Raw genomic sequence first — 12,314 nt, 5'->3', positions numbered from 1 at the left:
GATGATTGCCAAAGGGGAGAATATGGAAAGAAAATCACCAAAAATATCTGCACTCAGGTTTCTCTTTGGCTTGGTAAGCAGCTTCTTGAAAATACAGGATTACAAGTGATAGCTTTTGTTGTCCAACTTGCCTCTTACCCACTAACTGACTAACCAGATGGAGTTTTGAAATGAAATAACAATGATGTCTCTAAGTCAGTGGGAACTGAAAAGACATCTGTGTGTCTCATTGGTACTGAAACCACCAGCATGGGTCTTATTTCCAGTATATCTCAAACAATTATCCTTCAGACTGTTGCTCTTCTTCTTCCAGGCTGTTTGTCCCATGTGTACACAATGACCTGATCAAAAAGCAACATTATCATAAAGGTACAGGATGAGACTTCACAATGCTCACATTGACTTGGTCACTTCAACTCTCACCTTTATGCTGCCTATGCACTGGAATTCTTTTCCATTCCAGCCAAGGTTCCCTGGCCATTAATCAGACAGCTGTCTAACTAGCTCTTAGGCAGCAACCTGCTTTTATTGCTGTTTTACTGGCTTTATCACATTATCTTTCCTCTCAAGGAACGAGGTACTTGGCCAGCCCCTAAATCATTTAATCAGTGTACCACTTTAAAATGAATTATATTTTTTTAAACAGGATTCACTCAGCCTTCCCTAGTGACAGATGTCTGTAGTCTGCACTGCATCCATTTTACAAGAGCTATCACTAAACTAAAAGCTTCCCCATACTTTGAAAAAGCAACTGGTAGCATATCCATGTGCAATCCATGCTGGTGTCCTCAAGAGCTTGGCCATACTTAACATCACTCTGGTAGACCTCACATTTAACACTGAAATCCAGATTTTACACTTCTCTGTTATGGCAGGACTAAACCCAGGAAGAATGAGGAAATGGCCAATAAAATAAACACAAGTGTAAGGGTCAAAGGTATTTTGCCTCCAAGGTACCTAAATTTTTGGCAAATTTACTTACTTCTACAACCTTCAGCAAGAATGATCAGAAAAAGGCAGCACTCAAAGCAAGCAAGTGCTACTGGAAAAGCAGATAAACCTGCCTGGGGAAACAAACATTAACAAAGAGGTGCAGCTGTGTAATGAAACACTGAAAAAGAAATGAAAATAATTATTTCCTTGCCAAAGGGCTGAACACTGATGGTTTTGCTCAATTGCTCAGAATTCTGTCTGTAAGATGTTTCATATTCATTTACAGTAAATGAAACCTGTTATGAAGAACTAGATACTTTGAAAGGAAAGAGTAAAGATGTTTCCTTTGGGGAACTGAGAAAACAGCAAAATTATACCTGGTAGTATAAACCCAAAACACAAGCATAGCTTCAACATTTTAATATGAAATTCTTAATTAAAAGATTTTTGTGAGTGCAACTCTACCCAGTTTGAGACAAAATATGAAAATAGTAAAAACACTGGATTTGAACACAGATTTTTATCTAGCTGAGATTTACTAAGTAGGTAACATTTAAAACATCCAGTGTGAAAGGTTTCTGCATGTGAGAGATGAAGGATTAGACAGTAGAGCAGAAGGATTATGAAATGTGATACAAGACAAAGCACCTTGGTATATTTGGCTGTCCAAGTGAGTGACAGCAACTCCACAGAGACTTACTGCTCTGTTCTGCTGCTCCACAGCAGCCACTGCTTCATTCAGTGAACTCATTCTGGCCCCAGTGCATAATTCCACTTGAATCCATGCCCCCAGCCCCAAATCCCCTAAGTACTTAGATTTCCTTTATGTAGAGAAATCACAAGATAAACCTAAGAGGATAGCCAGCCCCAAAAACCCTTCCCAGGGAAAGCAGGTGATGCATTGCCCAGCTGTTCCTGACAACAGTGCAAAGAAGAGGCCCAAAGCACATGACTTGAGCCTCAGTCAGGAATAAATCCCATTCACTCTCCAAGAAGAATTTCATGTGTAAGTAAGTACCTACCCCTTCCTAATCCAGCTGGCTTTAAATTTTCAGTGTGCTCATTAGAATCAATTTAGCCATTAATAATTAATAGAAATAGTTATTAATGATTACAACCCAGAACAAACTTAATGGGAATATCTTGTGACACGTAATACCACATATTGATAATTTCTCCAGGACAAATCCTCGTGGATCTCATCACTTGAATTATAAATACACTAAGAGCAATAGGTTGTTAGCAATCTTTCTAGTAGCATACTTGAATATTTAGAAGGACCATTTGTTGTCCTAATTCCTACAAGTAGGGTAAAAATAAAAAAAATCACCCAGTGTTTTGGTTAAACATCTCCTTTTTCTGTACACTCAAAAAAAAAAAAAAAAAAAAAAAAAAAAAGAAAGCACTCCAGTAAGAATTAACAGAGTTAAAAATTAAAACACCTCCACAAAAAAAAACCAGCACAGATCAAGTATAGTCTTGCAACTTAAACCCTGCATGTCAGAATTAAGCTGCATCACATAGATTTAAGAATCTTTGGTCTATGCTACGTGTAAAAGGGTGAAAAATACCTGGACAGCAGAGCCCCAAAAGATTACTTACCATTAAACAGAATACAGACAATGAAGAAAATGTTTTTAAAACCCATGGATGACAGAAGTCAAGCAAAAACTATCCAGAACTGGAGAAGCAGAGGAAAAGCTGCCAGGAAGATTCAGACATAAAGCAATAAAAATGACTGCAACTGCTCACCGCATATTCCTCTGGTGTGACCTTCAGAACATCAAACACCACGGCATCAAAGCTCTTCTTCAGCTCAGCTGAACCTTTGTCACTCAAGGACTCAGAGCTGCTACTCTTCTGCAGAAACAAACAAAAACACTGAGGATATTTTGGTCCTCTCCTCTTCTTTTTGTCTTGTCTTTTTTTACACTCCCAAAAGCAACACTTCTGTTCAAACAACGCAGGTCACAGAATTGTTCTGTTGGGTAAGTTATCAATTAAAAGTCAGCCCAGGACATGGTTTCTCCTGACACAGACTGCTAAGGTTTTCAAGACTGTGGATGTGGGTCCTTGAAATAAACTCTTGTCCATTTTTAAGAGCTTCTGTTATAAGGACATATAAAGAAAACACTCATTTAATTATCATGTCCACTTTTAATTAGATTCTGGTAGTACAATCTTTCTGAAAAACCTGCCTTTGAAAACACCACTAAAACCTCTAAACCAGGGAGGCATTTTCAGTAACCACTGTACTTACAGACACATTCCAGTTACAAGTCCTCTCTCTTCCTGGTTAGTCAAGATAGGAGAAAAAAAGTACTCCTTGCTGAAAGCAAATTCATGTAATTTTTGCCAAAATATATTTTATTCAATTTTATCAGACATCACACGAACATTCAAGACTATTTTGCTGAGCAAAAAGGTAGCTTTTCCTCCAAGAAAACTTTTCAGGTGCGTGCCAAAAAACGACCAATGATTCATAAAACAAGAGAAGTACAAAAATTTGTATAAACACAAACAGTGGTCTTGGAGACTGATGGCAACTGTCTTGTTTAGATATTGACAATATCTGTGAAATTATGCTGGAGATTATTTGAACCCTTTTGATAACAGAAAACTCCAGTTTTCTTTTCACCTTGTTTGTGGTGCTTCCCACTTCCACGTGGACCTGCAAGTGCGTAACACACAGGTCTGCTAACAAAATTTGTGTGTAAATATATAAATAAGCCAAACACCTTTGGGAAGGTCCAGTGAAGGAAGCAACTATAGTCAGGACTATTGACTTTGCAGTGTTCTGACTTCAGCCCAAGCCTTCTTTTCTTTAACAAATGCAAAACTACATTAACTTCAAAATAAGAGGCACCAGCAGATGAGGCCAATCTCCACTGCTGGGATCATACACACACTCTAAGCTGTTCATTTCTAGGGGGCAGAAGCTTTGGTGGGCAGGAGGGCCCCATATCTACGCCAGAATATAGTCCAAGAGACAAAGGGAACAACTTTATTCCACTGCTACTGTGCCAGACTGTCCCTCAGTACACACAGACACACAAATACCTGTCAAAACATTTTCACGGGCCTTGCCAGCCCAGCTTATTGCACTAAGAGCATTTATTCTTGTTAAAACTTGAAAAGAAAAGCTTTCACATCTAGATGTGATAGAAGAAAACACAAAAAAAGGCATTTTGGCTATGGCAAGGCCATAAATGCTAGCTCATGTTCTTTTTTGGTATACAAAGATCAGAACTTTACACTGTTCACATCCAAACTTGGGGGTGTGTGAAACCAACACATAAAATATGACTCTGTTGGACGAAACTTGTTAAAAGGAAAACATTTGAGCGCATTTAAAGTGAAAATGGAGTCCTTGATTCCCTAACAGGTGAGGTTTGCAGCCCTTACCTCTGAGGCAGTGGCTGCAATGTTCACACTGCTGGGCTGCCCGTTCATCAGGTCCATGCTGCCCACACCATCCGGCTCCAGCCCTACATCGACAGCAGCACCATCATCTCCAAGGCAACCGAAGAACCATTCCTACAAAGAGCACAAAGTCATCAGAAACCACCTGTTCATGTGTTTTAACCAAGAGTCAGTACCTAGAATCCTTAACAAAATGAAAGGGCTCCCAGAATGGCTACACCAGTTTGAGGTCCAGACTTCAAATTCTAACACATATTTTAAAATTGCCTATTTAAAAACAACATAAACGACTGAAGGTTCCATTGAGATCCATCCCTTACTGGTACTATCAACTTATCATATTCTTTTCCCTACTACTTCCTACATGCCAGGAATCAATATGTACATGTATGCAGCAGCTCTAAATTAAGGTTAGGTCTGCAACATCAGTTCACAGCTCTTCCTTTTATTACCAACTTTAAAAAGTTTGTTTCAGATGTTAACTCTATTAGATAACTTTAATAAGGTGCTATCCAATCATTTCCTATCTTATATGCCTCTTTAAGTGAAAAATTACCATATCAAAAGCAATTAAAGAGTGCAAGTGGAATTTATACTTTTCTCCACAAATTACCCAAATTATTGCTTAGTAAAAACACCCAAAACAAACAGAAAAACACACAAAGGAAAACCCCACACACTAACTTTTAGTGCATCCTTTCAAGAATACTATTACTTTTCATTTCTACAGAGAAAATGTTGCAAAGAAATGGAAACCTTTGGCACCCACTGCAAAAACAAAAAGACTACCCAAAACTGAAGTGTTGCAGAGAGTAAAAATTGGTTTATGCTTAAATTTAATGAGCTCTTGGTGCCCTCTAGTGTGAAAACTACTATAAATCAGCTTCCTTAGGTCTGTGTCTGCAACAGGTGTGACTGTCTCCAAAGTTGGTCTTATTTATGAAATTCACTTTAGGTTTGTAGTTTAACTCTAGTATTAAATGGTCTGCAAATAAATGGAGAAGTGACGGGGGGCTGGGTAATTCCACATGACAAAATAGTATTGCAGCAGCTCATACTCGAGGCCTCTAAGGAATGAAACAAAATAACCTGAAAAGTTGTATCTCCAAGTGACCTAAACCAGGACTGTCAGACAGACAAAGCCTGGAAGGCAAGAAACTGCAATATTTAAATAATAAAATATCCTCCAAAAAGCAGTAATTGTAAAGTGCCACTGCAGGAATGCAATACAGAAAGGAGGGCAGCAAACGGGAGCCATGTGGCAAATTTCAATCAAACGCTTCAGCTTCCACTGAATTGAGTATTCCACTGAATTTTAGAGTATTAACAGTCCCATCTGAGCTGTACTTCTGCAATTCAGAGCAGCCATCCACATTCTACCCCTTTCTTGTTTTGGAAAAACTGATGGGACTGTTTCATTCACAGGACAGAGGATGTTGCATTCCACTTTTACATTATACTCCCAGCCCATTTGCTTTAAGAGTGATTACTCCACTAAAAATGCACTTAACTGCATTTAAACCTTAGCTGGTGTTATACTAACAGAACATGCAAAGGGAAAAATACACTTCATCTTTGGCTTGTGACTGTCACTGCTGTGCTGCCCTTCCCCATCTCAATTACCCTTCAGATTATCTTGTGAGGAATATTGCCAAATGCCCAGCTCCCCAGTGCCTCTTCCCTACAGCCTTTTCATTTGCTGAACAGAAAAGCATGGAAATAAAACTAACTGATGTGTCACAACTTTCATTTATGTAGTGACAGCAGAGGACAGAGGTATCACATCTTCAAATCCAGTTTCAGGCTCCCCCACACGTTCAGAACTGCACACTCATCCCAAAGTAATCTCTTCTGCTAAAAAAATTACCCTTCAGATATTTGTGATATTTTTAACCTTTTTTTGAGGAAAAATGACACTTGGGACAATTCCCCCATAACTGTATCATACAAAGCCAATCTTACACTAAATGTTATACATTTGGCCCTTGGCTCACATAGGCTTCAGTTGTTCCCCTTCCCCATATTAATGGGAGGCACCAAGAGGGAGAGAATTGGGGAAGTGTTTCTGCCCAAGGAAAAGCAAAACCTGAAGTCTGGGGTGGGTTTTTTGTGGAGGTATTTGGATGGTACTGTTTAGAAAAAATTATGCATATCACAGAAGCCTCTGGAGTCGGCAGAGCAGCCTCAGACAAACAAGAGGAGACTAACTCCTCTCTAAGCAAGTGCTAAAGCCCAGTTTCCTAAATAATCAGCCTCACAATAACCCACAGGCTCTCACAGTAACTTATTTCCTAACAGGTTTCCACCTTAGAGGATCTACCTGGAGGGTACAGCAGTGCTGATCCAGGTTTTCCTTTTATACCTGGTTCCTGTGATGGGAATTGAGAGAACTCTGTCCCTTAGTCAAGGAGGGTTGAAATTGCCCACCATGCAAAGGAGAGACTTCTACAAGGCAAAGAAACACTGGAATTTTTTTAATAAGTAGAAAATCACCTAGGGAAGAAAAAACAAAAGTGCATGCAAAGGAAACTGAGATTACAAAATAAAACATGTGCCCTCAGGCTGTATCCTAACAAAGCTGTCCATGCAATTTCCTGCCCATTATAAGTGTACCTCTGAATACATTTATACTTTTCCCCTGCTTTGTGGAGATACAGTAAGCAGCTGAATTAGTACTGAACTGCCATAAACTAACATTCATCAACTTTAAAGTTCCAGGATTTGCAGCATTTGAAGTGTCTTCATGTTTAATGCAGCTTTCAAAAGTACATGACCACTCCCATAACAATGAAAAGTCACAGCAACGGTTTTGGCCAGTGTGTCACTGAAGACAATTATTGAAAAATATCTCACACTGGAATAATTAAATCATTTGCTTCCTATGCTACTCTTCTGCTCAACACCAAAATAAGAAGGAAACAGCAGTATCAGAAGGTGATCAAGAGCAGAGCAGTTCAGAGTAACACAGCTGGGTATGTGCAATGACTGTGACAGTGAGTCACAGAGTTTTCACTGTGTACCTTGTATATCCAGTTACCAAAACTGAATTACACTGAGTAATTTGAACCTTCAGCCTGTTTCTCCTCTCCAATTTAATAAATGCCTCTAGGCCAGAAATGGAATTGAAAGTGTTTTATATGATACACAAAATACTTAAACATGCATTTATGCCAACCTGAAGCCTGGACACGCTATGTGGTATCTGCCTACCTCTTCGTGCCAGTGTCCAGTGAAAAGCAAACTAAAAATACTGATACAAAAGATTCCTCACACCTAAAGAATGAAAATATCTAGACTACTGTTGTGGTTTAACCCCAGCCAGCAACTCAGCCCCACACAGCCACTCACTCACTCCCCCACGGCGGGGTGAGGGAGAGAATCAGCAGAGAAAAGGTGACAAAACCCATGAGTTGAGATGAGACAGTTCAGCAGGGAAAGCAAAAGCTCTGTGCTCAAGGAAAGCAGGGAATTCATTCACCCCTTCCCACGGGCAGGCAGGTGTTCAGCCAGCTCCAGGAAAGCTGGGCTCCATCCTGTGTAACAGTGACTTGGGAAAACAAACACCATCACTCCGAACATCCCCCCTTCCACCCCCTTCCTTGTCATATCTGTGGCCTGGAATGTCCCTGTTGGGGTCAGCTGTCCCAGCTACATCCCCTTGGCCCACTTTGCTGTGCACCCCCAGCCTACTTGCTGGTGGGGTGAGGAGCAGAGAAGGCCTTGACTCTGTGCAAGCAACCAGAACATCCCTGTGGTACCAGCACTGCCCTCAGCACAAATCCAAAACACAGTCCCACACTAAATACTATGGAGAAAATTCACTTTTTCCCAGCCAAAGCCAGCACAACTAAGCAGGGGCTGCTGCCTTCACTGAGTTGTTCTGCAAATTCACCTAGGGCTGTATTTGATGACCATTCCCTTCCAAGGACTGACCTACAGATCCCCCAAAAGGGCAGCTCGGTGAGGATGAGCAAGGGCAGTGCCACAGGGTGTGGGTGAGCACAGCTGACTTATCTCAGCACAAAGGGCACCAGAGGGTGCCCTTTGTTTTAGACAAACAGCTCTGTCAGTGGAGCCATCAACTGACTGCATCCCAGAGTGAATCAACCAGCGGTGCAAAGGCTTCTCCCTGAGTTCATTAAAAAAGTGACTGTGTCCCAGAGTTATCCAGAGGAGCACGGGGGACTGAATACACGGCTCTGCCCAGAGCACAAAACTAAATAACAAAGGCGTTTCAGAGAGCTTGAGCTGGCTTCAACCCACAGATTCTTCCTGGTGGCCGGGGACACCCAGCATCGTGACAGTGAGCACACTCCAGAGCCCAGGAATGGGCATCACACTGGTATTGTGTTTCAACTGCTTTACTGCAGTTGCTGTATTTTGCTAAACTGAATTTGTATTTCTATTGCAATTTCAGTATATTTCGTACCACATTGCTAAATCAGAAATCCTCTGTAACACCAACTCTACTCGAACTGTGAATTTAACATCAAACATTACACCCCCTCCATGTGTGGGATGCCTAAAAGAACCTGGCCAGGCAGTACTGGACTCTCACAGGTGTCTCACAGGACACCTACACCTGCCTGCCTTCCATAGCAGCTGTTCTTGAGTCAGCTTGGGTCAAACACTGTCCCAAAAATACACTGTACAAACAGCACTTCAAAAGACGACTCTGAAGTTACATTTAAAACTTCCTGTGAGAGCAGTGCAAAAGCTTTGAGGAAACAGCCACAGTGCAGTTTTATGAATAGCTCAAGAGTCATGATGACCAATATCCTCGTTGTTCTTATTCATAATGTCAGTACAAAGTGTCATTTGTTTTGATCACAGATCCCCATTAAGATAACAGAAGTGCCTTGCATGGATCACGATGGACAAATATGCAGAGCCACTACCAAAGGCTTTGGGGACCAAAGGACAATAAGGACCCGAAAAATCAGTTCCAGAGACAATGAACCTGAGCTCCTGATCCTGTGGAAACATCTGAAGACTAAAAGAAAACTTACTGTCTAAAAGGCAAAAGCTGAGACAACTGCTAAAACCCAACAACAACACAAGAAAAACAAAACCAAGAAACCCACAACAAAAAAACTACAAGAAATCAAACGTATTAAAAGACCCACAAACCATACACCCCACACCAAAACAAAATAAAACCAACAAACCAATAAAGCCTCACAATGAAGCAGAAAAATCACCAAGGAATAGGCCACAGGACAAAGAATGTTCATTCAACCATGAAAGAAGATTCTGCCAAGTAAAATCAAACTGCACCTTCCAAACTGTATCCTTCAGTTTTACACCCAAGCCACCAAAACAGAAACCCAACCAGTTACTGCACTGTAAGAATAAAGGCAGGGATAAAGAATAAAAATGAAAGTCACCTAAAGTCATGCTTTAATTCAATTTTCAGCAAGCATGGTAATATTGAGAGGTAATATAAGATAGCAAAACTGATAAAAATTGAAACTACCACAAAAGAGATGAAATCAAAGCCCAAGCAACTGAGTATAACCCCATTCTCCTGCAGGAAATTTATCACTGAAAATAATAAAATCCCAGACCCAGAATCACACACACTACAAAATCTGCAGACACGTGAATCTTGGCAAAGCGTTGGGTAAATTGCCACTAGTGAAGGGGTAATTTAAAGATAAAGGGCCCCAGCATAAGACACACATTGGGTAGAGGCATGATAAAAACAGAGCAGCTTAGTATCAGAGAAGGAAGAGATTACTAACAGTTATTAAATATGCAATACCAGCACAAATATTAGAGCAATAAAGCATTTGGTAATACAGGAAAGCAATACAATACAGGACAAATAAAACTATCTGATGGACAGAACAATAAAAAATTAAAGTCAATCATTAAAGGACTCTTGGAGCTGATCCCTGTAAAATTTCTGCTGTGAGCTTCAGCTGGAAATGATGCCACCAATGCTGTAAGCAGGAGGTATCCACAAGAGAGGTTTGCATGAGTTATGGGCCAACACTACCTGCAAAACATTTCCAAGGAGACACTGATGCTGTTACTCTGCAGTTCTTTTAAAAAACTTTTCAATGGAATGCGTGCAGAGAAGGGCTTGCAGGTTCTCTGAAGGCACCACTGCAGAAGGGGAAAGCAGGAGAGCTCAGCTTGCTCATGCCAACACACTGAGATCTGCACGGGGACACACCTGCCACGACTAAATACCAGGAGGGCAAACCAGGACTATGAATGAAATGAAAATTTATGCTCCAAATCAGAAGACAGCGACCGGATTCTTAACAGTTTCCAGAAAGCACCAGTAACAGCAAAAACCCCATAGCTGCCTAAGCTGATCCTGGACTCCTTCCTGGTAGGAATTGTGTCCCATGGCACTTGCAGCAGCAGCCCAGCTGCCCCAGTAACACAGACTCCTGCTTTCACTGGTCTGATGGGTCCTGCTGCAAACTCAAAGCACTTCTGTGCTCACACAGATCACTTGTGCCACACACACATTCCTTCCCTAAGCATCTGTTGCACAACAGTCACAGCAGCATCAGCTGGTTAAGCTCCAAGACAGATGAAATTAGAATCCACAGAACAGCAAGAAAGAGAACAAAGATTCTTTTTATTATGTTTGACACCGAAATTTTAAATTGAAAAAAAAAAAAAGAGAGGAGCTTCATTTAAATGTGTTCATTTAAATTTACATTTTCTCCTCTTATCTTAGAAAAGGTTTTACCTGGACAACTAAGTAAAATTGCTATTCTTTAAGAAGCCACTATCCACCCCCAGCACTTTCACTATCATGTATATGCTCGTGTTCTGAACAGCAAGATCTTACTGCTGCTTTTATGCACCTCATTCCCTGACTTGGGGGTAGCAGGGGAAAGAGAGGTAACAGTAAGGTTTTGTCTCATTCATATCTTACTCAGTTTCCAGCTATCAAGGTCTCTTCTCCATGGTGTTCCAGTACCCAATGCTCTCCTTTTTAATCTCAAGAACTGGTACAACTTGTAGCTCCCATTTCCTCAGATGACAGAAAGAAAAAAAAAACCCAAACCAGAGTATCCTTCTCCAGGGCACAAGCTACTCCTTCACCAAACACTACTACAAAAATCAAACCATTAGCTCAATTTGTGATCAACTTGCAGCAACAATCAAGAGGTTCAGCTCAAAATGGAAAGTTTCCCGGACTAGTTCCACACAAACAGGAAGGAGATCCTTACCTTTCCCACTTCCACACTCAGGAGCAGCTATTCCTCCATGGACTGACAGAGCCAAGGCTTCACTGGGAGATATTCTAGCACAAGGCAACAGCTTTTGGTGCACAGCTGCAAGCAGTGGCAGATCCAGGCCCTCACACAACGCAGGTATGAATCAAACAGAGGGATCATTGCAGGCAACAAATGGACTAAGCCAAAAATGTGAACATGTGTACGTGCTATTTCAGTTTAGCCTGAGGTCGTAAGAGGTTGGCTGTCTGCTAACAAAAGGTCTCTCCAGCACAGTTTGAGTGTTAGAAGACAAAACATAAGTGCAGTAAGTAAATAACTGCACAAAAGCTGAAGAAGTTCGTGCTCGCAAACTACTTACAAATTCTCAGGTCCCCATCACTTCTTTCTTCAGAGACCAACAACGAGCTTCTGTTCCGTTCTGTGGTTCTTTAGAAAGGACAATGCACAGGAGAAAGTTTTATTCCTTCGGGTCTGGCTCTTACTTTACAACTGCTGTCAGAACAGACTGAACCTCTGAAGTTATGATACACGGTTTGTTTTACTTCCCACGTGCCAAAACAGTAAGCATTAGGAAACCAAATTATTTTAGCAGAGAAGATACATCAAAAGTATAACAAGGCTTTACTCTGCTCAGTCTCCTCTCCAGAATTCAAGCCTACCTGAAGTTTGCTCTGTCTGAACAGCATTTCTTCTAATGCCTGAAAGAAGAAATCCAGGTTTGCTCAGTGAGGAACCAGAGGAGGATCCTTC

The 12,314-nt window shown here is 41.0% G+C and overlaps 1 protein-coding gene across 6 annotated transcripts in view; it reads right to left on the bottom strand.

Annotated features, from left to right (window-relative positions):
• Nucleotides 1-12,040, bottom strand: part of RALGPS2 (Ral GEF with PH domain and SH3 binding motif 2) — a 90,594-nt gene extending 78,554 nt beyond the window's left edge. For 2 of the 6 annotated variants that reach the window (XR_001921503.2, XM_018079067.2), the window contains exons 1-3: nt 11,923-12,040; nt 4,339-4,470; nt 2,686-2,814 (exon numbers count right to left, since the gene is read on the bottom strand). Coding sequence is in view for 5 of the 6 variants with exons in the window: in XM_018079067.2 (XP_017934556.1) it covers nt 2,686-2,814; nt 4,339-4,395 (186 nt within the window). In the remaining variant the exon portion in view is untranslated. Of the gene's footprint in view, nt 1-2,685; nt 2,815-4,338; nt 4,471-6,676; nt 6,765-11,922 lie in introns of those variants that run through there. The other 4 variants (XM_018079070.2, XM_018079069.2, XM_018079071.2 and 1 more) reach the window with 4 other exon arrangements.
• Nucleotides 12,041-12,314: the final 274 nt, after the last annotated feature.

This window comes from Manacus vitellinus, unplaced genomic scaffold (assembly GCF_001715985.3).
Source record: "Manacus vitellinus isolate BGI_N305 unplaced genomic scaffold, ASM171598v3 scaffold_44_pilon, whole genome shotgun sequence".
Taxonomy (NCBI): domain Eukaryota; kingdom Metazoa; phylum Chordata; class Aves; order Passeriformes; family Pipridae; genus Manacus; species Manacus vitellinus.
Note: the sequence above shows the minus strand (reverse complement) of the source record. Positions and strands in the feature narration are given on the sequence as shown.